Below are 27,901 nucleotides of genomic sequence, written 5' to 3'. Positions count from 1 at the left end.
TGTCCATTGAAAATTACCTCAATAAAAATAACATCTGACTTTTATTCTAAGGTAATTGCAGAGGTAAGGACATATGAATTTTTTTTTTTTGCATTCAGAAAATGTACACAATGTATATTTGTATTGAATTATTTATACATTGTAAAACAATAAATATTACACATACTAGTAATAGGTCTGATAAACGTCTACTCCTGTGCTTGCCACAGAGCTTACAACTATTAAGAATACTAAAGCCGATTTGAAGAATTCCAATAAAAATATTCTGTGAAAGGCCATGTAAAGGGCCTGACATGCTTGGCTCATTGTCAAGATTGTCTATAAGTGCTCTCAGTCATTAGACTTCACCAAGCCTTTCTTCTTGGAACTACCTTTACAAAGTTTACTGTAGGCCAAGTTAAAGCAGTCTGAGTTTTAAACATTACCCCAACTTCCTAGTACATTAAAGTGTTGCTGATATCCATATATTAGCAGCATCTTCTGTAGTTTATGTTCTAAAGGATATTCACGTGTCTATATCATTAGACTTCACCAAGCCTTTCTTCTTGGAACTACCTTTAGGCCAAGTTAAAGCAATCTGAGTTTAACATTACCCAACCTTCCTAGTACTACAAAGTCTTGCTGATATCCATATATATGTATTTTAGCAGCAGTTTATATCCAAAGGATATCCGCGTGTCTATAATACTAGTATGTACATATCTGTTTTGTACCGTACATTCTTCTAGCAATCAATTAGTGGTAAAAGTATGGTGGTTTGACTGAAAGCAGGTACTACTAAGTATGTCTTATGATGTACATGCCCTGTGCAAGGTTGCATTTGTGCATCTCCACTATAACCTCCTTGGTTGGTGGAAGGTATTAGAGTGTTAATATCTTGAAATGTTTTGTTTCTTGAAAATTTAATTAATGGTGATTTTTTTTCAAGGTTTTTGCAGTTACCTCTCCACTGCAATTTCATGATTATAATACCACAAATACATGTATGTATTTGAAATTTACTGTACTACAGAATTGTTTCAACCTCAAACTAATGAGTTCCTTCTGCAAAATCAGTAGGACCACGCTGTAAAAATAATAACTGAAAATTATTTTATGTACAGTCACTGTGTTAAGAAACTGGCAACCTAGTCCCTCTATGCTGTAAATTGTATCAATAATTCACATCTCTCCAGTGTTTATCCTCCCTGCCCGTACATGTATATAACAGCTAAGCAGGATTTAGACAATCTGATTAGGGGGATCAGCTGCATGTGAGCGCTGGAAACATGATTGGTCACTGCCAGATCTGTGATGATGCGACAAGCTTCAGCCTCAGGCATCTACAGATAAAGGTGCCTATCTGTGGTGCTTTATTGAGTTTACGCTAAGTCTCCCTTGCTTGGGTCTTAAAACGGCAGCCAGTTTATTATTATCCTTATCCAAAAAAATGGCTGTATTATACGTCGATGAAGGTTAGACTTCCAGGTAATATGATACACCAAAAAGCAGTTACTCAATTCCAAGCAACTGGATCCAAATCCAAAATCATATCCAGTTGCTTGAGTAACTGCTTTTTGGCGTAAATGACTGACTTTTCTGATTGTCATGTTTCTACAGAAGTCTTATCACAGCATCAGTGTCATCAACAGCTATGACAAGGAAGACTAAGTACATACATGAAGCTGGTACATGTATCTTCCTTCCCTCAGGACTGTTCTATTTCAATTTTAAAGAAATTTGGGAGAGGGTCTGCTCTTTTCTCTGAGACAATTTTATGGATGTTCTAGAAACATGGGGCATAACATTGTGATCTTATAATTCATCCAAGTACAGAACTTGACTGTACTATTTCTAAAGACCTAAAATCTATTCTTTCATTTCTATACTTAAAACTTTTTTTCTACCACCCCTTCCTAAGAATGTTCATGGTACAGCCCTCAGTACAATATAGCAGTAGGAGGGTAGGACAGGAAAGCCTATATATAGCATGTAATGATATCCTTGATTCAGGTTTGATTGGTGGCTGTATCATGTCCTTGGTGCGGAAAAGGCCATCCGGTGGTTCCAACTCATAAACTTAGATACATGTAGCTGGTATCTTCCTTCCCTCCGGACTATTCTATTTTAATTTCAAAGGAATTTTTGGGGAGTTCTCTGAGATATTTTATTAAGAGTCTGGAAACATGCGGCATAACATTGTCCATTTATCCAAGTACAGAACTTGACTGTACTATTTCTAAAGACCTAAAATCTATTCTTTCATTTCTATCATCAAACCTTTTCTTACCAACCCCGACCCTAAGAATGTTAATGGTACAGCCGTCAGTACAATATAGCAGTAGGAGGGTAGGACAGGAGAGCCTATATATAGCATGTAGTGATATCATTGAATCCAGCTTGATTGGTGGCTGTATCATGTCCTTGGTGCTGAAAAGGCCATCCCATGGTTCCAGCTCATAAACTTAGATACATGTAGCTGGTATCTTCCTTTCCTTAGGACTATTCTATTTCAATTCCAAAGGAGTCTTGGGGGGAGTTCTCTGAGATATTTTATAAAGAGTCTGGAAACATGCGGCATAACATTGTGACCTTTATTTATCCAAGTACAGAACTTGACTGTACTATTTCTAAAGACCTAAAATCTATTCTTTCATTTCTATCATCAAACCTTTTCTTACCAACCCGACCCTAAGAATGTTAATTGTGCAGGCCTCAGTACAATATATAGAAGTAGGAGGAGAGGTGTAAAAAAAGCCTATATATAGCATGTAATCCTTGATCCAGGTTTGATTGGTGGCTGTATCATGTCCTTGGTGCTGAAAGGCCATCCCACAGTTCCAGCTCATAAACTCAGGGCATATAAGGTCGCCTATCGCTGCATGGATTCCCCGAAACCACTTCTTTCCTGCTATTACATTTTAGAAATAACACTGTAAAGGTTGTTGTACTGCATAAATTTATTGGGTAAAAAAATCTGCTTCCTAGAATCCACGTATTCAAGAATTGAACTGCCAGTTAAGTTTTGAACTCTTTTAGCCTGACTTTTTAAGTTTGCTCTATTTTTGCTGTATACTTTAATGGAGTAATGGCCCTTTGCCAAGGTCCATGATACAATACATGAGGCACAGTTCTTATGACTGTATGTGATAAAAGTAGTAACTAATTATTTCCACTTAATCAACAAAATCTCTTTCTGTATCATAATCTATGTGTAATCAGATGATAATTCCGTCACTGATTAATTTTTTGCCTACTGATTAATTTTTTGTCATTGTAGAAGAGGATTAAGACCATATGTTTTTAATGCCTCTTAAAGTTTTGTAGGCAGGTGTTTATGTAACATTTGCCAATCCAACTATACTGTTTTTCGATTACGGAAGCTTAGACTTTATGATCCAAGCTATTACAGAAGTCTGTAAAGCTTTCTGGCATATGGCTTGTATAGGCAGAGGACGTGGCACTAAAATGCAGCATACAAATAAAGTGGTCTTGTGGCGTTGCCTTTGAATCTGAAGGTTTTGGGTTCGATTCCCTATAGCAGACCAAAATTGTTGTGATCTTGGGAAACAACTTTACACCTACATGTGTACATGTATTTGTTCAAACAATTTTAAATCAGATCTAGAGTACCTGAGTGCACAACAATTTTGAACAAAATTACCCCCAGTTTCATTTCATGTATAGTTACTTTTTCTACAGCCAGTAGTCAGCCTAACATGATGTAAGATGATTAGGTACAGTTAAGAGGATTTGTGCTAAATAAGAAATAATGCCAGTGTGCACATTCTCTGCACGTCTTTTGCATATTAATGACAACTTACAGGGAGTGACTATCGTGTATTGCACGTGAGGCTGAATACAGTGGTACTAATTTGAACTCCCATTCACACAGCTGAGGACAATTTTGCAAGATCCACTGATTTGTAGTCAACCCACATTTCCCTGCAGGTAGTCCGTACAATAATTCCGTTTCAATCAGATTTGTTCCAGATGGCTAAAATGTTTACATTGAGACAAGGCTGTCTCCAGGACCTGTCCCTCTGTCTCAGGACAGAAATTTGTTTGTTAGGATGACAAAAAAAAATTCACCTGTCCATCGAAAAAATCTGAACTTCGTGACACTAAAATATATTTTCGTTAACGTTCGGTAGCTTAGAATGACAGTTCAGTAGTTTCTGAAAATAGTGTGGAATACCGTTTTGTATGGTATAGGGTTGAAAATTACTATGAGTAGTTTTGTGAGAGTCTTTGCTCACCAAACCAACCCCTTCCCCCAACAAAGAGTAATTGATAGAGGAAAATCCAAAGCTGGAGCCTTTTAAGCCCTGTTTTGTATTGAGATTGAGAATCTATTGAGAATGGCTGGCATCTCAAGCTCATATTCAATTTACTATATCCCCTGCACCCAACATGTAATATCATGTAATCAAGAATCGATCCTTAGTTCAAGCGCAGGTGATCCAACTTGTTATAATGAGCATACTTTTGCCATTCTGCTTCTAGCCATATGGCATTGTGATCCATGTCTTATTTGTGCTCCAGTGCGTAATAGAAATGCCCACGTGTCCAATTCCTCAGTCTTTCCTTGTCAAAGAAAGCATGTCAGCAGAACGTGCCTTTTTCTAATTTGTTGGATGTTTGGTCAATGTTGCATTGAAATTTTGCCCATTGCACTCTGACAGTATCTTTTCCAACACAACAATTTTGAAAACTATATAGATGGGATGTCATCCCTGAATGTGTTAATACAACCATGAAAACAAGGAGTCTTATGCATAAGACATGTACATTACACGATTCACGCATTTGCAACTTGTTCTGCCGATGTGCATTTAAAACTTTGCAGTTGCTGGATTCTCCCTTAAACTCAGCCATTATAGCTATGATGACTTTCAACACAAAAAGTAGGAAACCACAAGGCCTGAGGGAGTACTAGTAGTTGCTTTGAAGTTTGTGTGCCAAAAATTGAGGCTTTTAAAACCTACATGTGCAACCTACAGGCTAAAATGCAGCGACCGTTGACTTTAGAGCAACAGCTAAATGTTGATGGATCAGCATCATCACAACAGAAGACAGTTTGCTACGCTTCTGTGAAACTTGCATGAGAACACTTATAATTATTTATTTTCAACATCAATCACTCGGGTGTCAAATCCTAGAGCTAGAAAAGGTCGATCAGCTCAAAAATTGTCCCTTGCAGGGGTTCACACACAAAAAAAGGCTAGGGTTGGCAGTTTTTTCTAGGGTCAGTTGGAAAACAGGAAACAACATTTTTTTTCCCTAGGCCTTGAGCCATGATGAGCTATGATGACTTAAAGTTTGTGCGTATACAAGCTTAAGAATAAGAGTGAGGCTTTTTACGTGTGTAGCCAACAGGCTAAAATGCAGCAAGCGTTGAGTCAGCAACAGTTGAATTTTGATTGATCTGCATCAGCACAACAGAAGATGGGTTGCTACGCTTCTGTGAAACTTGCATGAGAACACTTATAATTATATTGTCAACATCAATCACTCAGGTGTCAAATCCTAGAGCTAGAAAAGGTTGATCAGCTAAAAAAATTTATGTGCCTTGCAGGGGTTCACACACAACAGTGGCGATGCATCCACAGGTGATGTCCTTGGTGCTGAAATGGGAGTCCCTAACCCATGCTATACCAGCTATAGACGGTTTTCATGAAGAGTGCGTCACTGGGCCGCCCCAACACAATACAGTAGAATTAGAAAGTGCGGGTTGTTCAGTAGCTCAAGTAACTGACATAGATACGTCGATGAAGGTTAGACATCCAGGTAATACGATACGCCAAAAAACAGTTACTCAAGCAACTGGATATGATTTTGAAAACGTCAGACGTTTCAGCTAGTATCCACTAGCTTTCGTCAGTGACTGAGAGACCAGAGGGGAAAGCAGGTTTATATACACAACCTGTTGATTGATATGCAAATACGGGTCGATCTTTCCGGCACTTGGGATTTGGCACTCCCAGCCCCGAGGACAGACAACACTTAAGCTCCTGTCCTGTATAACAGGAGCTTTCAGACTAATTTGCATCATCTTGTCTTGACTTGTCTGACTTTTGTTCCTTTTTCGACTTCCAAAAAATTTGTCTTCACTTTATTTGCATATCAATCAATCTGACGTTTTCAAAATCATATCCAGTTGCTTGAGTAACTGTTTTTTGGCGTAACTGGCATAGAGTTTAAAATCTGTCTGGCGTTTCAAGTGCCATCCACTGCGTTTCTTCAGTGACAGTACTTGAAGGGGTTAGCAGTTTTTCTATCGTCAGTTGGGAAACAGAAAACATTTTTTTCTTAGGCTTTAGCCACGAGCTGTGATGACTTAAATTTTGTGCGTACAAGCTTAAGAAAAAGAGTGAGGCTTTTAGAACCTACGTGTGTAGCCAACAGGCTAAAATGCAGCAAGCGTTGAGTCAGCAACAGTTGAATTTTGATTGATCTGCATCAGCACAACAGGAGATGGGTTGCTACGCTTCTGTGAAACTTGCATGAGGACACTAATAATTATATTTCTAACATCAATCACACAGGTGTCAGATCCTGGAGCTAAAAAAAGGTCAGTCAGTTCAAAAAAATTATGTCCCTTCTTGCAGGCAGGGGTCCACCCAAAAAAGGCTAGGGTCTATCTGCAGTTTTTTCTAGGGTCGGTTGGAAACAGGAAAAATTTTTTTCCTATTCCTAGATCTATAGACCTTAGCCATGAGCTCTGACGACTTAAATTTAAACACAAAAAGCAGGAAACTACATGTCTATTTGCCATACAGTTTGTGTGTCCAAGACTGGGGCTTTTAAAACCTAAAATGCAGCAGTCAACAACTCAGCAACAGCTGAATTTTGATGGATCAGCATCAGCACAACAGAAGACGGGTTGCTACGCTTCTATGGGCAAGCCTGCGAATGAATTACCGCCCCTCCATCCGTCACTTACATACCGCAGCAATTACGGCCAAACCCGCGTAACAACAGCTTTGTCTCTGAGGCCAAAGCAGTTTGAGCAATTGGTTCTCGTATTTGCCTCTTCATTTTTCCTGATATGAAAAAAGGGTTCTGAATCAATTCCAAAATGCTCATATTTCGAAGCCGAAGGGTGGTTATACCAGCTATACTGATATACAGATACAGATTTTGGCCCCAACAGTTGAAGAAAGTGCTTGTCTTCCTACTTGAAGTTTTTCCATCTATCAGTGCAGTGGTTTCATTTAAAGTTGTATGAATATAATCTATTGTATGAATAATTATAAGTAAGCCTAAGTAGTCTCCGTAGCAGGCTTATAGAACTGGGGGTTTGGTGGTCTTCAGTTTCTGACAAAAAACGGGGGTAATTCAACCAGGCTGGCTAGATGTTGTCTATATGCAATCAGAAAATAGCACAATAAAAGCCCTGAAGACGCCCAAATGCTATGGAGGCTAAAGCCTAAGTACATTGACTCGTGTGACATTATATGTATCATAATAGTACATTTATTTGTATTTCTGGCTATCATGGGATGCCTTGACCTGTTTTCCTAATTTCCTCCTGCCACTTCATATTTTTTCCGAAAAAAATCTGAGAACCAACAAATTAAATTGGACTGTCACTGAGACAGTAAATCATTATAAGAAAAGGCCTTGGGGCTGTTCCTTTCTCTTCAAAATTGATGATGCTGCATCTGGTTTATATGCATATAAAGCGTGGTTAATCAGGTGATTCAGTACTGGTATTAAAGGTACAGACAGTACAACATACAGGAAAATTGGTTTCTAACTCGGCACTTACATACATAACACGTCAGCAATGTGTTATATGTAACTGCTCAAGTTGGGAATTCAAAGTGATTGGTCATTACTTATCCTGATGAAAGTGACAGTGGTCATTGAAAATTTGATTCTTAAGTGTGTTCTTTGTGTGCGTGGGATGAAGTTTAGCATTATGCCATCATCAGATTACTACCAACACAGATCGATGATCTTTCATCATAAAATAAGCAATGTGTGAATATTGCAATATCAATAATATTTCTCTTTGGCTAGAGCACTTATAGCTAGTTGTGACAATACATGTCCTTTTAGTTTTACGGCAATGCTAGCAATACAATAATTGTTTTTGTTGCCTACAGTATATTTTCATGTACAGGCCTAGGAGAAATTTTAAAAGCTTGGCAGTGCAAAATCACCTACAGGGAAACAATCTACAATATACTAAGATGCTAAAAGCATACATTTGATGAAAGTCATGTTCAATCAAGTTTAACAGTAAATGCAGTAGCCAGAAGTGAACAGATTAAGTGTTACTAAGAGTAGAAAAGCATACAAGCAGAAGGTGTTTAAGGCCGTGTGCAGTTTTGCTTCACTTAGCTCTCAGCACATGCCAGTAAACCCAGGTTGCCAAAAGCACTTTGGTTCAATTCAGCGTCTGATGACGAGTGATGTGAATTTCAAAGCGCTTTGGTCCCTCCAGAAGAAATTGCGTACGAAGCATAATTTCTTATAGGCCCTGATACATGTATCGCGAAATTTAACTGGCAATAGCTCATGGTAACTTGACCGACAGATTCATGTCAAGCAGCCTGAAAACCCTTTGTCCAATTTCCATTGACTCGAAGTGATTCATCTGACTTTCAGTTTTGGGACTGTCACCAAATCAAAATTGATTTTAACTCCCTGGAAGCTGCATGCACTATTCCCTAGCTGGAAATGATTCAAACCAGCAACTCTGTCTTGTGAACTCCTACATACTGCTCTTTACCACCACTGAATAGACGGCAGTCCTTATCGTAGAGAACACAAGTGGATATTGATTGACTCTTGAGATCTGAAAATTGGCCATCTCAGGTGACAATAAACCTAGTGCTCTATGGTGTTTTTCTGGTGATAAATGTACTTGTACACGTGAAGTACATGTACTTGGAAGTTATTTCCAGTTGAGCAATTTGTCTTTCTTTGAACTTTAACACACTGAACAGCTATTTTTCAACATATTCTCTGTTAGTTATGGGTTTTAGGGCAGTGGGGAGAAGTTTGATTTGACTTTGAATTTCACTGGAACCGATGGACTACCTAGCATAGGCTCCAGTCCTGAACTCCTACTGTTCAAGAGTTCTTTACTGACAGTGAATAGATGGCTGTTCTTTTGGGTATCACGAGTGGGAGTTGACTGAACATGTGAGATCTGAAAATTGGCCATCTCAGGTGACAATAAACTTAGTGCTCTATGGTGTTTTTCTGGTGATAAATGTACTTGTGCACGTGAAGCACCAGGAACTTATTTCCAGTTGAGCAATTTGTCTTTCTTTGAACTTTAGCACACTGAACAGCTATTTTTCAACCTATTCTCTGTTGGTTATGGGTTTTAACTTTTAGGGCAGTGGGGAGAAGTTTGATTTGACTTTGAATTTCAGTCTGGAAATGATTGACTACCTAGTAGCATAGGCTCCAGTCCTGAATTCCTACTGTTCAAGAATTCTTTACTGACAATGAATAGATGGCTGTTCTTTTGGGTATCACGAGTGGGAGTTGACTGAACTGTGAGATCTGAAAATTGGTATTCTCTAATAGTATCTGATGACAATAATAGAGTGCTCTAATGGTGTTTTTTTGGTGATTAACTTACTTGTACACGTGGAGCACTTGGAAGATATTGTTGGAGCAATTTGTCTTCCTTCGAACTTTAACACACTGAGGTAGAAGTTTTTCTACCTATTCTCTATTGGATATGGATCTAAGGGCAGCAGGGAGAACTTGGAATTGCACTGGAATAAAGATGGACTACCAACCAAAGCTCCAGTACAGAACTCCTACTGTTCAAGAATACTTTTAAGTTTACTGACAGTGGCTGTTCTTATGGGTATTACATGGGTTTTCCCCTCAGGAATCATTGAAAAACGCCATCAGGCGATGTGTGTTTCCTGGATAAAGTAATAAAACAAACAGTCAAGCAAATCTGATCTGAAGATTGGCCTCTGGTGACAATGAAAGAGTGCTTTTAATGTTGTTTTTTCTTGTGATAAATCCTCAGGTCCACGTGGAGCACTTATTTAAGTTATTACCAATTTTGGAACAATTTGTCAAGAACTTTAGCACACTGAAGTACTTAGTAGCAGTTTGTTCTATCAATTTCCTGTCAATATTTAGGCCAAGCTGCACAAAGAAGCTTAAATTTGATGGACTACCAAGGCTCCAGTTCGAGATTATACTTTACTGACTGTGAATCTTGTCTGATCTTACGGGTATCACAAGTAGTTGTTGACTGAACATGTGAGAATTGGCCATCCCTGGTGACAATAAAACAACGCTTTTAATGTTGTTGTTTTTTGTGACAAATCTACTGGTACATGTGAGCACTTACAGGTTATTTCCATTGGAACGATTTGTCATCCTTCGAACTTTCGCACACTGAAGTACTAAGTAGCTGTTTTTCTGTCAATACTGCTTGTAGTTAGGTCAAGCAGCGTGAAGATTCAAGCGTAAATTTTACAGGTAATGATCGACCACCATTAGCTCTTGAGATCTGAAAATTGGCCACCTCGGGTGACAATAAAGAATGCTCTTTGGTGTTTTTCTGGTGATAAACCTACTTGCAATTGTACATGTGAAGCACTTGGAAGTTACTTCCACTGGAGCAACTTATCGTCCTTCGAACTTTAACTTTAGCACACTGAGGTAGAAGTTTTTCTCCCTATTCTCTATTGGATACTTGGATTTAAGGGCAGTGGGGAGAAGTTCGAATTGCACTGGAAATGATGAAAGTTTCTGAAACTTGCTGCTTGATGACTTGTACCAACACAGATGAACTTTCAAGATAACACAAGTTGGTGTTAGATCTGTGAGGACTGACAATTGGCTGTCTCCAGTGCTATAAAAGAGTGCCTTTAGTGTTGTTACTAGATAAATCTAGTGGTACAGGTGAAGCATGATAATTATTTCCATAATTGGAACAATTTGCCATCCTTCAGTGCCAAAGCCGAACTTTGGCACACTGATGTGCCAAAGCTGTTTTTCCTCTAAATTTCTTGTGTTGGAAATTACACTTGTTCCATAATGACTTTTACCAACACAGATGAACTTTCAAGATAACAGAAGTGATCAGATCTACCTGTGACAATGGGCGGTCTCCAGTATCCAGTGACAATAAAAAGAGCACCACAGTTGTCTGTCTGTTGATTTATATCTTGTCATCTAAGGCTTTTCTCTCCCCACATTGCCATTGAGTCATACAATGTTGCAACTGGGATGCTGACATTTACGACTGTTCAGGGAAATCTTCCATTAGTAACAGGTACAGGAGATTTTATGGCAGGATCATGCCAGAATCTGCCTCTGCTGAAGACAATAAAATGGGTATGAATATGAAACTACATCATGTAGAATTCTAGATGTGGGAAATGTGATTCACTATAATAATTATAACTAGAAAGGTAGAACATTTGCAAAGCAAATGCATAATGTTTACCTTTGCATATGGTAGCTCTGTTAATTCTTACTCAAACACATTCACGTACAATATATACGGTCAGACAGGAGTCTACATCCCTCTTGCTATAAAATTGCAATATGATGTAACCCACCACTAGTGACAGACATTTTAATGATCAGGTCATTGACCTTATTGGGTTGGAGAAGAAGAGGAAACAGAGAAAAAACTATATGTTTTCCTGATCGGTAAACATAATGATTTGAATGACTGTATAATTTCAATATGATGTAGCATGACACATGTAGAAGACATAGTTATGGAAATTATTAATCATTTTTTCCCTTTTCAAAAATCAAAGGTTGACCATAGAAAAATAGTATAATTTCTTAAGGTTCTCCTTCTGGATTTATAGTCCGTACTACTAGTGCCTTCAAAATGATATAACGTTATGCTGATAAAAACAAACAGGGCATGTAATGGTAAAATGATAGTTGTGCATGCATCATTATGTATAATCATCTGTTGGTACTGCAGCTTGTGTACAATACAGTCATGCATTCGCTTAATTGGAAAATCCTAGTATTTATCTTTCTCTTTTAGCTTTTAATATTGTCCTTGAATCAAGGCTTATATGCATAGTTGGTAGACGTACACAGCCATTCACTAGATTGTAATTAATCTAAACTCGCAACTTTACACATTAATTCTACATTGTACAGTTTGGTAAGAGACAGTTTGAACGAGAATGATTATTGATTAGAAAAAGAACAAAAATTATGACATATTGTGGCAAATTGGATAGAAGGAGAATTTTATATATTTGTGATAATAATAGTAAGAGTATATTCAGCATACAGGATGTAAATGAATATTCAAATATGTACACCCCCTATAATTACTATCGGATGGTCCCAATCTATCATGAAAAAGAGATCTCACCATCTCTGTACCATTCAGTATGCTCCCTAAGCCTCTCCCCTATATATGTATACATTTTGAGAATCTAAATGCTAAACTACAAATAAATTAAAAATATACTGTAATACTATGTAGTCTAGGACAACGTTGCACAAACTGGTCACACGCATACATGTACAGTCCCCACAATAATTCTTCTTGGAAGGTCCCTACAATGCAGCTATCAAAGTATCATGAAAAGAAGATCTCCACATCTGACTGTACTATTCAGTATACTCCCTAAGCCTCCTCCCTACATTTTGGAGAATCTAAATTCTATTGAATAGTATTTTGATTTAAAATATTCTGTATGTAGTTTAGCACAACGTTGCACATTTAACTGTTCACATGAATACATGTACAGCCCTTGGAAGGTCCCTACAATGCAGCTATCAAACTATCATGAAAAGAAGATCTCCACATCAGTATATACTCCTCTAAGCCTCCTCCCCACATTCTGAGAATCAGATCAATATTGCATTGACACTTCTCCCCGCCCGGCTTCCCAACTTCAATTTCCAGCAGTCAGATATAATCTGGGCCTTATCTTCCGGTTCCATGGTTGGCATGGCAACGGCGGAACCCTGGAGCTCGGCGATACCGCCGCCCTCTAATGAGAAATGTTCGGCTGTGGTATATCATTGACTGTTTCCTGGAAATGCCTTTTATTCCGCTTCGATTCGATTGAGATGTGTTTCCTTGTCAGAAGACAGCATCAGCATAGTCTCCATCAGGCCTTTCTACAGGAATACGGAGCGTATAGAATTCGGCAAAAAAGAGAATCAAATTGGCCTAAGGAGTCGGGCCGCGGGGAGGTAGTTTCGTTCCCCTAACTGCGCGGCATAGTCAAACCTACAAGGCGGCCAAACTCCCCCGGCAAATATTCTCCTGTATATAGCCAGCGTAGTTAGTCTGGTAGAGACTAGCATCGGCATTGGATTGGACATGATTGTGGATACATGTCACGATGTGTTTCACATAATAATAGAGGATGCAGTGGTCTTGATACTTGTTATTTTTACAGACTTTCGTTTTATCTCAGATATATAATATATATTATAGTGTCTTGCAGGGCGCTAAGTCCTTTTATTCAGCCACCTGCAAAATTGCAGGCTTGCCAAATCCAGAATTCTGCCAGCAATTTTGCGGGATAGCCCACCAAGGGCGCACAAATGCAACAGAAGTTGGTGGGGCCAAATTATAGTAATTTATACAAATTGAAAGGGACTTAATTTTACAGAAATGTTGACCTTCAGGTTTTGTGCTGCTGTTGTGGCAGTGATGACTATCAATGATTTGGTACATTTGTAAGATAAAAGTGGAAGGATTTGGCAGGCATGAATGCAAAATTAGCTTCTGTAAAGAACTATGTAGTCAAGACTTGTCTAGTGTAGTCAAGACTTCTCTGTATCATAAATGATTCAAACATATACCATATACAGTGTTCGAAATACCTGCCTGCAGTCTGCAATCTGCAGATAGATTTTCAAGATTGCAGAAGAAAAAATTATACAATCTGCAATTTTGCAGAAGGAAAAATAGGCTCCAGATTCATTAGCTTTCAATTTAGCAAACTAAAACTTCCAGGTCCCAGGGACAGACTGTTCTGAAACAACAGGAGCTTCTTCACTAATTTGCATCATCCTTGTCTTGACTTGTCTATCTTTTGTTCCTTTTGGACTTCCAAAAAATTGTCTTCACTAATTTGCATATCAATCCATAGTTCATGCTTATAAACCTGAAATTCTCCTGCAGTCTAGTAATGCTACTGTACAGATTTACAACGCTATGTATGATGTAAAAAGGAATTACTGTTTTGAGAAGGTTGTAGTATGGAGGCTTGTGTATTTGCAGAAAGGTTGTAATATGGAGGCTTGTGTATTTGCAGAAAATATTTCCAAATTGCAGAACAAAATTTTGACTCTTCTGCAATATTGCAGAGTACTGAAAAAAAGTATTTCGACCACTGATATAAAACTATTAAAAGGAGTCAGTTTTCAAGCAGACAGTTTGCATTGATCTCAAAAACCATGTACTAGATATGCATCATACATGTATGCTCTCATTATAACTGAACCTTCTTTCATTTTTTGTTCTCTTTGCAGTCAACTTTGACCACTTCCAGATCCTCCGGTCTATAGGGAAGGGAAGTTTTGGCAAGGTAAGGAGAATGATTGATGTGCTGCATTTGTAGAATCAGAAATGACCCAGAAAAAAGGACTGGAGAAATCTTAATCTTACATGTGTATGTATGGTTGGAGAGGACAGGCATTCAAATAATTCAGTCTGCCTCTGAGTGCCTCACTTATTTAGGGAAACTAGCTAAGGGCACAACTTCAAATGGGGAACGAAACCTTCATCAGGATAATTATGACCAATCACTTTAGACCGTAAACTTGCAAGAGATTTGAACTGAACAAGCTCAACATTTTTCTATGATCACTACCAACACAGATGAATTTTTATGATAATTTCTTTATTTATCTGTAATGATACTAATATATTTTGTGCAAATAACTGTTTTTCAAAAATTGTGGTGGGTATTGTGAGGAAGAAGGACAAGCAGCTGCAGTGATTGCACAACTGTGTGGCCCAAAGGCTACAGAAACGAAATATCCCATATTTGAGTTTAAGTTTAACTTAAACTTTACATCGTGTTCTCAGGTGTGTATAGTGAGGAAGAAGGACAACAAGCAGATGTATGCGATGAAGTACATGAGCAAGGCTGCGTGTCTGGAGAAGGACGCCAGTCACCACGTGCTGCGGGAGCTGGACATCCTGCAGAAGCTCGAGCACCCCTTCCTCGTCAACCTCTGGTTCAGGTAGATACAGTTATGTCTACCTTCGCAGAAGAATAACATTGTTTTTGCTCAGTTTCTTCTTCTTCTCCCGTTCTGAACAAATTAGGTCAATGATCTGGGCCAGACATCTGTCACCATGGTAACTTAGGCTTGTGCTATAGATGTAGCGATATAAAAGACATCTTCTTCACATAATAGATGGCTAGAATAAATTAAAGCTTACTAATAGATCTTATCATCAAAACTGCCCAACCATCAAAACTGGTTATATTACACTGTGCGTCTCACTGAAGGACCTACACACACTCAACTAGGTCCTTAAGAAGTCCAATCAATACCTGCCACTCCATTCATTCACTCATTCATTCATTCATTCATTCGTTCGTTTGTTCAGCTTCCAGGACGAGGAGGACATGTTCATGGTGGTGGACCTGTTGCTAGGCGGCGACCTTAGATACCACATGGGTCAGGACGTGACCTTCACGGAGGAGGTTGTGAGGTTCTACATCTGTGAGCTTGTCCTGGCACTGGACTACTTACGGAGCAGGAACATCCTACACAGGTAAAGCCAGTAGTCCTTTTTCATGTACAATGTGAAAACCTGACACATTTATGAACCTAGTATATGTGGTGTGGCATCTTTGTGGTGTAGTGGTAGAGCATCCGACTGTCAAGCAAGGGGACCCAGGTTCAATCCCCAGGGTTGGACCCAGACATGTCCGTACATGCACCCAGATGTTATGCCCTTGGGAAAGGCACTTAACACATATTTCCCCCCTCAGTTAGAGGGATCACTGCATTGATAAATTCGAAAAAACTGTAACAGCTAGGAAGACAATGAATTTCTTCAATTTTTAGTGCCAAAATATGGGCATTTGGCATTGATTCCCAATACCTGTGGCAATGATACATGTACAAGTACAAAAAAATAAAATGCACAAGTCCATAAAAACAAATTACATCGGTCTGGCCTAAAGACCTTTAACCATTTTTTACAACCTAAAACCATAACACTTTTAAGAGGTGTTCTCTCACGCACTGTAAATGGCAACCTTGGCAGTACATGTATTGATTTTGGGACATTGCCATCAATTTGGTCCCAGAAGTGTTACAGTATTCAGTACCACAAAGCCTCATGATAACACATACAAATTCAAATATTATAAAGCCTGAATGCGTATTGCCAACAATAACAACATTTAAATTCCATATCACATCATATGATTCCTTTTTCTGTCTTGTTTCATGTGAAACCTGAGACATTTCTGTATCTTTACCAGACTGTCTGGGAGCAAATGAATGATATTGGTGTGGCCTAAAGAGGGTTCCAAAACAGCTTTAACCATTTTCTAACACTTTTAAGAGGTGTTCTCTCACGCACTGTAAATGGCAACCTTGGCAGTACATGTATTGATTTTGGGACAATGCCATCGATTTGTTCTCAGAAGTGTTACAGTATTCAGTACCACCAAGCCTGTTACAGGCACCTCGTCTCATTTATGGTCTGCATGGACGATCAGACCTCAGGGCCATCGGATTGTAAACTATTGGCTAGGTCAGCACTCAGTAGGATACATGTATCAATAACATCAGGGTCATTCTTTACACATATAACAGGGCAGGATGTACTATATATGTTGAAAGTTTTGCAGTGGTCTTATTTGTGCAGAATTCATGACACTGCGAACATGTATTTCCACTTTATTGCTACTGTACTAGCCGAATTATTTCAACTGCAAATTCAAAATGCCACACAAAGTCCTACCATGAAATACCACTGCAAGAATTTATGGAGATTTTATTTTCACTGTTTTCAAGTTGTCTTCTAAAATTAACTGCAAACTCGTAGTATTTTAATTGGAGTACTCAATTGCATCAGCTGCAAACTTGAACAATGCAAAAAATCCTTTTCCTTCAATCATGAAATAAAACAACCGCGAAGGTAAATGCATTTACAGTCACTGTTACAGTAGATGTAGTTCTGCTCTCCATGGTGCTGAATTATGTGCTGCTTTGTGTTTCACCTCCACTCTGCCATGGAGAGCAGAACTACAATGACAGTGACTGTAAATGCATTTACCTTTGCAGTGGTAGCTAAAAATTTTTCGTATTGTTCGCGTTTGCAGTTGATGCAGTTACATGCAGCAATAAAGTAAGACATACTTGCAGTGTTACAATTTTACAGTTAATTTTAGAACACACCTCGAAAATAGCGAAATTAAATCACCATACATACAATAAATTCTAGTTCTTCTGCTGTCCGTGGTGCTGAATTGTGAATTGCGTTGTGTTTTGTCTTCCGCTCACAGGGATCTCAAGCCTGACAACATACTGCTGGATGAGCAAGGTAAGAAGTCTCTGATATCATCTTGTTTTGAAAGGCCAGGCTTAAAATACTTTATTTTCTACCTATCTGCACTGGTATATGATTCTTCCTGTACCAAACTGGTATAGATTGGGTAAGAAGTCTCAAATATCATCATGTTTTGAAAGGCATATTAAATTTCCATTTTATGCTTGGCACATACAGTCTATAGTTACAAAAGTTCTGTGTTCAAAGCAAACAAAACAACATAGAACCTTTTGTAATTCAAGACTTAAGGTTTATTTTGTAGGTTTGCAGGTACATTGTATATGCCTAGAAAACTGGGATAGATTGAAATGTTGGGATCAAGCCAATGGCTGCTTTTTTTTATTATCATTTTTTCAAAATTCAGGAACACTTGACAGTTGAGGCTTGATCTGCAAGTTTAAAATTAAGAATGAAGAAAGTTAATGATATTCTATTAGAAGCCAGTATGTTATGGACAAATAATGGTAAGTTTGAAGTGAAATGTGAAGTAGATTTAATGTGTTAATTCTTTCCTCAGCACAAAACTCTGACAGCATTCTGTCTTGGCAGTATGGCTACTAATGATGAGCGAGAGCTGACATAGATAATAATAATAGATTTAGAAAATAATAATAATGCCCATTTTTAATAAAAAGGAGTCTGAAAGATGTTGACAGTTTGTCTAAACTATCTGATTTTTTGTAACCCTACTGCAGGTCACGTTCATCTGACAGACTTTAACGTCGCCACAGTCTTACGGGAAAACGAACTCGCAACATCACTATCAGGAACCAAGCCTTATATGGGTAAGTCTAGTCTGCACTGAAAAAGATGACATCTCACCATTTTGTCAGAGGCCTGGTTGTAAATAATATATGTTTGCAGTCAGTATTTGAGATTATGGTGAGAATATTGAACAGAGCTAGCCTTTTTTCTGTAGGACAGTTTTTTTCTTCATTCATATCTTAGATGGTATTTAGGTCACACCAATGCCATGGCTTTTTTTTTACCACCCACTAAGTCTTCATTGATTTCGTACAAAAATCAATGAAGCAAAATCAATCAAATTGACGTGGCGTTAATTTCACATATCAACTGGAGGCATAGCCTTTCATGAATCATAAATTCCATCTCCATCTTACTTAACTGTCTTTCATACTAAATATAATTGTATGATCCAATGTATGTATAATTTTTTATTTATATTATTGTATATTTCACTGTGCATCTTATTAATTGTGCTTGTATGTATGCCTAACGATTTTATTTCTCTCAGGGTTGACCCTTTATAATAGTCCATGACTAGTCTGGTAGCTGTTGAAAGCCAAACAAAGAAATGAAACAAACTGTCTTACATAAACTAAAGGCCCACAGTCAGACATGACACAAGTTCATCCTCACTTCCTCGGTCCATGTGAAATTGTCTTCCACGGGGCCTTAAGATTTCATGGACCGACAAGACTGGCATTAAATATTTGAAAAATATGTACATGCTCACCATTTTGCACAAGCATTGAGAGCTATCACACATTCACAGTATGCATTTGGCTTCTTCTTTTTCTTTCCTTTTTTACCACCCAGTAAGTCTTCATTGATTTTTCTCAAAAATCAAATTGGTGTGGCCTTAATTTCACATATCAGCTTTAGGCATAGCCTGTCACGAGTCATGAATTCTCCCTATATATACCTTACATAACTGTCTAACATACAGTAAAGGCCCACAATCAGACAATGACGCAGGTTCACCCTCGCTTTCTTTGCCTGTGTTAAATTGTCTTCCACGGGGCCTTAAGATTTCATGGACCCGACAAGACTGGCATTAAATGTTTGATCAGATTGGTCACGCTTGTGCGCGAGGTGTAGATGAGTTTGCTGCAGCTTGAAGATTGCCTGATTGGGTTGACTTTAGACTCCCCCTTTCCAATTAAAGACCCATCAGAAGAGCGTCAGCAAGGATTTCATCCCTTTCGCTCGGTTAGATCGGCAATAAATGTTTTAGCAGAAGCGACGACAGTTACGTCAGATCTTTCTCCCTCGTCTCAGGAAGAAATGAACCGCCCAGATGGAAAATTGTTCGCAGTTCGTTTTGTAAAACGTGGACGCACGCTCTGACAAGTGCTCCATCAATTTTTAACTGGCAATGTTATGCCACATTAGAAAGGATTTAATGTTCATAGACTTACCTTATGAACTTTCAACCATTACACATTAAGTAAGTGGGCTTTGAGCTTTTGCTGGTAAAAGTCTGGGTTTAACAGCCCGGGGCAGCTGCAGCATTTAACACTGTGAGCTGGGTTTGATCCTCCCGGCTTGGTTGCATCTGGTCATGCCCAACAAATAGACTTAACTTCTCATTTCCTTCGTAACTAAATGTACTTACTGTTCACGCCATCCACACAGCGCCCTGCAGAATGCTAAAAAATGTTAGAAGCAGTCCCTTACAGGGGAAACATTCCTTTCATGTACTAGATATCTTGTTTCTACAAGCATGCAGTTATATTTTATTTTTCATAAAAGTTCATCGTGTTGGTACAATGTAGTTGTAGTTCCATCACAACAGATTGTTCAGGGCACTACAGCAGGGGGCTAGTCCACTGGTAGTGCTGTGTGTTTGACCTTCCCACACTCTTTCTCACATGTGCTGAGTGCTATAAGCATAGAAAGAAGTACATGTATGTACCATTTTTAAAGCAAGGAATTCACAAAAAACTTTTGATATTCCTGAAAAGGTTTTCCAAATAAACAGTGCCTGTCTCCAATGAGGCTGTATGGTGACTGTCATAACATGTTATTCCCAAACATGGGCAAATGTCTTGACATTGAGTCTCAGTTGTAAAGAGTAATGACTTAATGCATCTTTACTATTCCCCGGTGCTGCCTGCAAAACCACTTAGTTTGCTCCACAGCCGTGCGTGTACGTGATTTATACTCATGATTGCAGGATGCTGACAAAGCTATAAATTAGGCCATATCCTTTGAGATTGCCCGGCTATCCCGTAACAGTGCTGACATGTGAATTTAGAGATGATACAAGTTGATACTAACATAATGTTTGTATTAACATTACAGGACTTAGGCAGGACCAGTTAAATGATAATCTTATAGCAATGTCCCTATTTGATATCATAGTGTGGTAGGATGTCACATGCCTGACCAGGGCTCAAAATCCATTTTTGGGGAATAGGTACACTGGTGCACCCAACCTAAAAAATTGTATGCACAAAAAATGTTCTGGGTGCACCATATAAGATAGAATAAGTACAATGTCAGCAAAACTAATTGCTTTTCATTTATAAAGAAAAGTACTATAACAATGATTTTGTTATTTTTCTGACACTAAGGTGTTAAGGATATGCTGTATACTACTGTAACAGTAACTACATCTACACATCTTTACATACGTAAACAGAGAAAAATAATAAAATATTATTTGGGTGCACCTATCCTGGTTTTGATTATGCTGCCTCCGGCTACCAACAGAAAAATAATGGGTGCACAGCTCCAAATTTGGGTGCACTAAGGTGCACATGCACCCAGTATTTCCAGCCCTGATGATACTACTTGTGAACTCGTCAAAAACCCTTTTATGACTTGCATTTTCCACGTGAGCTACTAAAAGCTCTGCACTTTGTCAACCTTTTTTCCGACTGCGTACTCCCGCGAGGGTAGTTCACCTTTCCAAAAGAGTACTTTCTCTGACCTATTATAGCATTAATGTTTGCTCTGAGAAATATTGCATTATGAAATCATTCCCTCGGTGATACTTTTATTGAAAAAGTAATTTGATAGGCTCTCCTCGGGGTAGGTGTCAGACAGCGTAATGTAAATTCTTGCTTCTCTTGCATTTTTACATAAACGTTAAGGAATTTCGGCTGCTGCATTGTTATTTGAGTTATTTGGAGTTATTTGAAGGTATGAAACTTGTACAGGTTGTGCGCAATGTTTGTTCTGCTTTGTTACAACTTAGTCTCATATGCAGGAAGACTACTTTACTGCTATCAAAGCTTCAACTGTTATAAGAAACGTGATCATCCTGGACATCAATGTGATTTTTTTATCTTTTTAATTTGCACCATAAGATTTAGGTGCAATGATTATCAAGATAGGAAAATTTGTTGCTTAGTTTTATGGTACAATGCACATATATGAAACCCAAGATGAAGTCAACATACTAAAGTTTCAAAACCAGATTAACCATACCAGAGTTAAGGTGAATTTCAACTTGGCTAAAATGACGATAGTAAAAGACTGTTGGTTCAAAGCTTGTGCATTTTGGTCATCTCAACACTTAACACCTCATGCATTATTAAGTACAGCATACTTTGTCAAGATTTCGCAGCAATTTTATTAAGCAGCCATACATGTAGGTCCTGGAAACCTGCGGTACTCCAAGGACTGATGAAGCCACACTGGAGATTTCATATCTTTTAGATTTAGATTTAGGTGCTAGTTTAATTATCAAGATAGGAAAATTTGTTGCTTGGAATTCTGTGGTACAACATGAATGAACCCCAAGATCAGGTCAGCATACTCAAGTTTCAAAATCAGATTAACTATACCAGAGTCAACTTGAAGGTGAATTTCAACTTGGCTTGGCAATTGGATACCGGTAGTTAAAAACTGTTGGTTTTTGCGTTTGTGCAAAAAATTTGCATTTTGGTCATCTCAACACTTAGCACATTTCTCATGCATAGTAGTGACTGCAACATGCTTTGTCAAGATTTTGTGGTAATCTCATCAAGCAGGTATACATGTTGGTCCTGGAAACCAGCGGTACTCCAAGGCCTGATGAACCCACACTGGAGTGCTATATTTTTTAGATTTAGATTTTAGGTGCTAATTTTTATTATCAAGATAGGAAAATTTGTTGCTGGGAATTCTGTGGTACAATGCAAAAAAGCCCCAAGATGAAGTCAACATGCTCAAGTTTCAAAACCAGTTTAACCATACCTGTCCAGAGTCAAGGACTGGTGAATTTCAACTTGGCTTGGCAGTTTGATAGTTACACATTCCTTATGCATTATTGAACTTAAAGTACAGCGTACTTTGTCAAGATTTTGCAGCAATTTTATTAAGCAGGCATACTTGTAGGTCCTGGAAACCAGCGGTACTCCAGGGTCTGATGAATCCACACTGGAGTGCTATTTTCCTTCCGGATACATCCTCCTTAATTACATGATGAAACGGGAGTGCAGTATTCCCTTGATTAGACTCTGCTTGAACCTACTGGGGTGCTAGAGATTGATTTTCTTTGATCAATGCGCAGAGCTGTGGGTATATCTTCCTGAGAGGCATGCTCTTGGGTTTGTGAGACAAATTAATTAAATTGATATATCTGAGGTATACTGTTACTGTTTGTAGTAGTTTCCGATTGCTTCAAGAGGGGGCTATAAGTACTGGGTGAAATCTGAGGGCAAAATACACAGCAAACACTTTGAAATTCTTTTTGCAAACTTGTGTCTTTCATGTCACAAACTTGCTTTAATGTTGACTAAGGACACAAACTTGTTTAAAGTCTACTAAAGGGCAACTGGTAGCCTGCTTTGAACAGTATGCAACTTCCAAATTAAGTCAACTTACAGGAACTACTTTGCAATACAGTTTGATCCACTCACACATGGATGTGGCCGTCCTCAAGCACAGGACCTTTGACTTTGTATCTCATCCAATTAACTTATGTCCCTATCTAGAGTTTAAGTCAGGTACTCATTTTCACCTGAATCAAGTGAGGAGACATAAAGTACATTTTGCAAGGGCACAACATTGAGGCCTGCTAGCTATAGGGATTCGAACCCATTCTGAGTCGACAGTCTTCGCAGTAAGACTTCCCATGTGAGACTTTTTGTAGTGTTTGTGTTGTATATGTATTGCAAATGTAAATTTGTATTTGCAAGACAAGTAACAGTACTGTAAAAAGTCAGTGTTCTTCAGCATGTTTTTGTACAGGCTACGAGGCTGGTTTTTATGAATAAACTGTTTTTGAAACTTTTATCGCAACAACCCTAACCACAAGGCTTCCTTGCCAGCCGTAAAAATGTGATTGGTTTTCCCACAGAGAAATCATTAGGTGTCTAGAGCCTCTTCCTTATCCTTTCTCCCATTACCTGCCTGAAAAAATTGATTTCCGGTTTCAGTCTCCCATTTGGACTTGTAATCAACCCTGCTTTGCAGGCCGCAAGAGTCGGTCTATTACACAGAAGCAAAGTTTGATCCTATGTTTATGCACAAAGTATAAAGTGGGAAGAAGATACCTCTGTGAAAATTACGTTGAAAATTAAGAAGATTGCATTTTTTCCGAATGAAAATTTGCGTCATGCAAAAATTGCTTCGTCTTTTTTACCTCCTCTCCCATACCTTCAGAGTCTACTGTGAGATATAAATGGTCATCTTATTTTAGTAGTGTTTGAAGTGTTAAAAAAGCCTTCAATGGATGTATTTGGCCAGGCACCAAGCTGTGAAGCTTTATCGTAAATCTTCGGAATGACATTTTGCCTATAATCATTGGGTTGCCGTACTTCAAACGAGTGACATATCTATCCCATTGAAGTTTGACGTACATGTACATTTTCAAAGCAGGAGATCAAACAAAATTTAATTTTTAGCTGCCGGGAGAGAAGTACTGAAGTTAGCAGTACATTTGGGAAGTGACGTAGGTTCTAAATTGAAACTAACGTGATCAAAATGTTCACAGAGCCTACGAGAGGCAGATCTAATTTGTCTGAGTGTCTGACTTCAAAGTGATATCAAGTGTTCCCGAAGGGAGGGTTTAGAGTATGATGCCATCAAAGCTGTACCAGACATACTTTATTCATGGCACAGGGCCTGTAGTACATGTATATTCAATTCTCCAAGTATATCCAGATACAAATTGTTTTTTGTTCCGCAATGACTGTGTAGTAATAGGATGTCTGTGTGAGAAATTGGAGTTAGTGGAAAAATGATGATGTTTGCAAATTGTTGATAGTACATTTTTTTCAATTTTCCAAAGTTGATAGCAAATGGTAGCCTGGTATCCAGCCTTGTTAGCTTTAGTTCGCTACCCAAGATCCGCTCCCCGCCATGTTGACTAAAGCTAACAAGGCAGGATACCAGGCTAAGCAAATGGAGAGTGTGGAAATATTACAATCAGTCTAGTATTTATAACTACAATCATGTATATGACTCTCTTTGGAAGTAATTGGTGGACAAGTTTCAGCACCAAGGACAGCAATACATATGTACAGTTGCGGTTGACTATTCATCATTGTTGAGCAAAGGAAGTCAATAATCGATATTGCTTTGTGATTGCTCATATTAGCACCTTGAAAAATTGTAAAACAAATTGTTTATGTTATGTTTGCAAATCATTGATAGTACACTTTTTAACCATGTTGTGTTAAAGTTGATATTAAGTTAATATAGCAAAAGGACAATAATGGTCCAGTGTTTTTATTATCTCTCTTTAGAATTGATCGGTGGACAACTTTTAGGACCAAGGACAGCAGCTTGCACTTATTGACCAAGGGCAATCAACAATCATTATTATCATGAAAGTTCATCTGTGTTGGTAGTAATCATAGTAAAAGGTTGAACTTTATCACGTTGTGAAGTGATTGGTCATTAATTATCCTGATGAAGGCGACAGTGGTCGCTGAAAATTTGAGCCCTGTACAATTGTGTGTTGGAATAAAGTTCAACCTTTTACAACAATCATTATTGCTTTTTGATTAGCAACTTGAAAAATCTAACAAAAAGTTTACATTGTGCTTTCTCTCTCTGCCAGCTCCAGAAGTCTACATGACTGCTTTGGAGATGTGCAGGGGATACAGCTACAGTGTCGACTGGTGGTCACTGGGTGTTGTTGCATACGAGATGCTCAGGAGAAAGGTGAGAACCTTGATTAATACAAACTCTTCATTCTACATTATACAAAGTAAATCAAGGCTTATGCCACACACTATCACTCACTCACAGTCCAGTTTAGTGTCTGCCACAGTGACTATATAAATAATTATAATGTGAAAAAAAATTATGGAGGGAACTCTGGTACCAAAACGTTTAAAAGGAGCAGAAATAATATCAAAGTTTGAATTCAAAGTTTTTTTAGCATAACACTGCAGTAAACTCTGTGATACATACAATGCACATATACTGCATATAACAATTAAATGTTTCACTTTCTTATGTAAATGTCTGTTCTTTCTTCAAAGTTCACCTCATAAATGGTCCAAATCCCATTTCGTAAAATCTCAGAGTTGTTCATGTGAAAACAAAAAAACAAGTCTGTTGGAACGACGGCCTCTATCAATATTTAGAGGTTCTATATCATGCTGCAGGCAAGAAAGCGATGACTGACATTCATTTAAATAGATAGCGATGTTTCCTTTCCTGAACAGAGCCAGCTGAAGGTCAATTTAAGCTTTTCTATCATGGCCGTTGTGTAGAGACATGCCCAGCAGGGATACAGTTCATGCATGTATGAAATCTGCTGGCTGAGTCTGACCTTGGACAAGTGTGTAGAGGTCTCAGCATATATAATGTACAATCATTCATCAAGAAGTTTGACCAGACTAAAACTCAAGTGAACTGTTGTGTACACCAGACTGAAACAATGATTTTAATTTTGACGAATATTAATACCAAAACACACAACAAAAGTTCAGCTACACTGGGGAGCTTTCGAGACGTACTCTGTCTCCTCTTCAACCCAGTTAAGATCTCGTCTTGGAGTTCTCTTGTCACATGACTTGATAGGATAATCATGTGACAAGAGACAGTCGAATACAAGTTTCAGGTAGTGACGCCCTCTGTCTCTATAATGAAACAATGATCTTTTGTAGAAAAGGTTTGGCTGAAAATTTGGTAACAATGCACTGGTCTATTTGATTTCTTTTCTGTGTCCAGAATAGGCAACACCTGGGCAATCTTGCTGTTAGTAATTTGAATCAAGTGGGCTCTGAAAGTAAATCTACTTGCCAAGGGATATCATCTAATGCAAAAGTTTCCAACAGGACATCCCTAACCAAAGCTAGGCACTCATTTTCACCAGAGAGGAGTGAGGAAATAGGTGTTAAGTACAATCATGTACCTTAAATTCCAAGGGCATAAATGCTTTTAAAGTAGCGCTAAGAACATATGACCTCTGACCCTGACCTCACGGACAACCGACTGTCATTATTTGACAATACGACTATGCTTAACGATTTTGACTATTTGTTTTGGTTGTTCCGTTGTGTTTGTATGATTGATTATTTGTACCCTCTGTTTATATTATTTATTGTCATTTGCCACGATTGATCATTTGATTAATCTGTTTTATTTTGTTTAATCTTATTGTATTCCATGTTGTCCAATGTGTATGTTCTGTTGGGCTACCTTGGAAATCAGTCTTTCAGAGACTGAAGGTACCACCCAACTGTTTTTAAGAGCAATAAATAAATAAAAATATATCTGGGGCCTGCCAGGGATTCCAACCCAGAGCCTTCAGAATCAACAACTCTAAATAAGGCCATGTTGATTTGATTATATGGATGACATCCGCGCGCGCATGAATTTTCGGCCGTTTCCAAAAAAAAAAAAAGTTTTCAACCATACTGTAAATCGTACAAAAAAGTTGCAAAATGATCAAAAATATACCTTAAGTTACAAAAAAAATAAGTAAAAACTATACCAATGTCGTAGAATGCCAAAATCAAACGAAAAAAGACGAAATTGTAAGGAAATGAACTTGAAGATTAGATTATTCGCCAAACCATATTCTGTCCCATTTGTTCAATTTGTTCATCATACATCCTTTTTGCGGATGTGCTACTATATATGTATCGAATGGGATCACTTGAGCCGACGTTATTCCCCTTAACCCCAAAACAACCGACTGCACATTTTCTACTCTCCCGACTTCGCACCATCAAAACACGAAGATGTGTGAACTAGATTAATGGGGTACTCTACTACTTTACTGCTACCTCGTGAGCATGTCCATGCTCTTAATGTACCATGCTTATTTATGGAGTGACTAATAGATAAAAGCACAAGTATCCACTGATACACACGAGTGGTATCAGTCCATGCAGCAAATGAAAATCCACAATCACACATGCATAATATTCTATAAAACCAGCACATAGACCAGTGCAGGTTAGGTGCAGGTAGACATCAGAAATACCTGCACAGCTCCAATTTTACCTGCACTAAGGTGCATATGCCGACTCATTATTTCTATCCCTGTGTCTATATGCAACTGATGGCCTAGAACATCGTTAAGAAAGAGAAGGGGACCTTCCATGCCACATGTAGTATTCCCCTTACAGCTGCAATAAAAATGAAAATATTATCTTGAAAGTTCATCTTTGTTGGTAGAAGTCATTATGCAGCAAGTTTATGAAAATATGGTAATGTTTACAAAGCTTACCAACATGTTGTAAAAAAAATAACATTCAACCT

The 27,901-nt window shown here is 38.2% G+C and overlaps 1 protein-coding gene across 1 annotated transcript in view; it reads left to right on the top strand.

The window, feature by feature from the left end:
- The window catches only part of LOC109471595 (serine/threonine-protein kinase 32A-like), a 40,968-nt gene that overhangs the window by 1,607 nt on the left and 11,460 nt on the right, over nt 1-27,901 (top strand). Inside the window, exons 2-7 of the mRNA XM_019770944.1 lie at nt 14,452-14,507; nt 15,011-15,168; nt 15,542-15,709; nt 17,457-17,494; nt 18,196-18,285; nt 25,242-25,345. Coding sequence (XP_019626503.1) covers nt 14,452-14,507; nt 15,011-15,168; nt 15,542-15,709; nt 17,457-17,494; nt 18,196-18,285; nt 25,242-25,345 — 614 coding nt within the window. The remainder of the gene's footprint in view (nt 1-14,451; nt 14,508-15,010; nt 15,169-15,541; nt 15,710-17,456; nt 17,495-18,195; nt 18,286-25,241; nt 25,346-27,901) is intronic.

This window comes from Branchiostoma belcheri, unplaced genomic scaffold (assembly GCF_001625305.1).
Source record: "Branchiostoma belcheri isolate BF01 breed outbred unplaced genomic scaffold, Haploidv18h27 scaffold25, whole genome shotgun sequence".
Lineage (NCBI taxonomy): Eukaryota > Metazoa > Chordata > Leptocardii > Amphioxiformes > Branchiostomatidae > Branchiostoma > Branchiostoma belcheri.
Note: the sequence above shows the minus strand (reverse complement) of the source record. Positions and strands in the feature narration are given on the sequence as shown.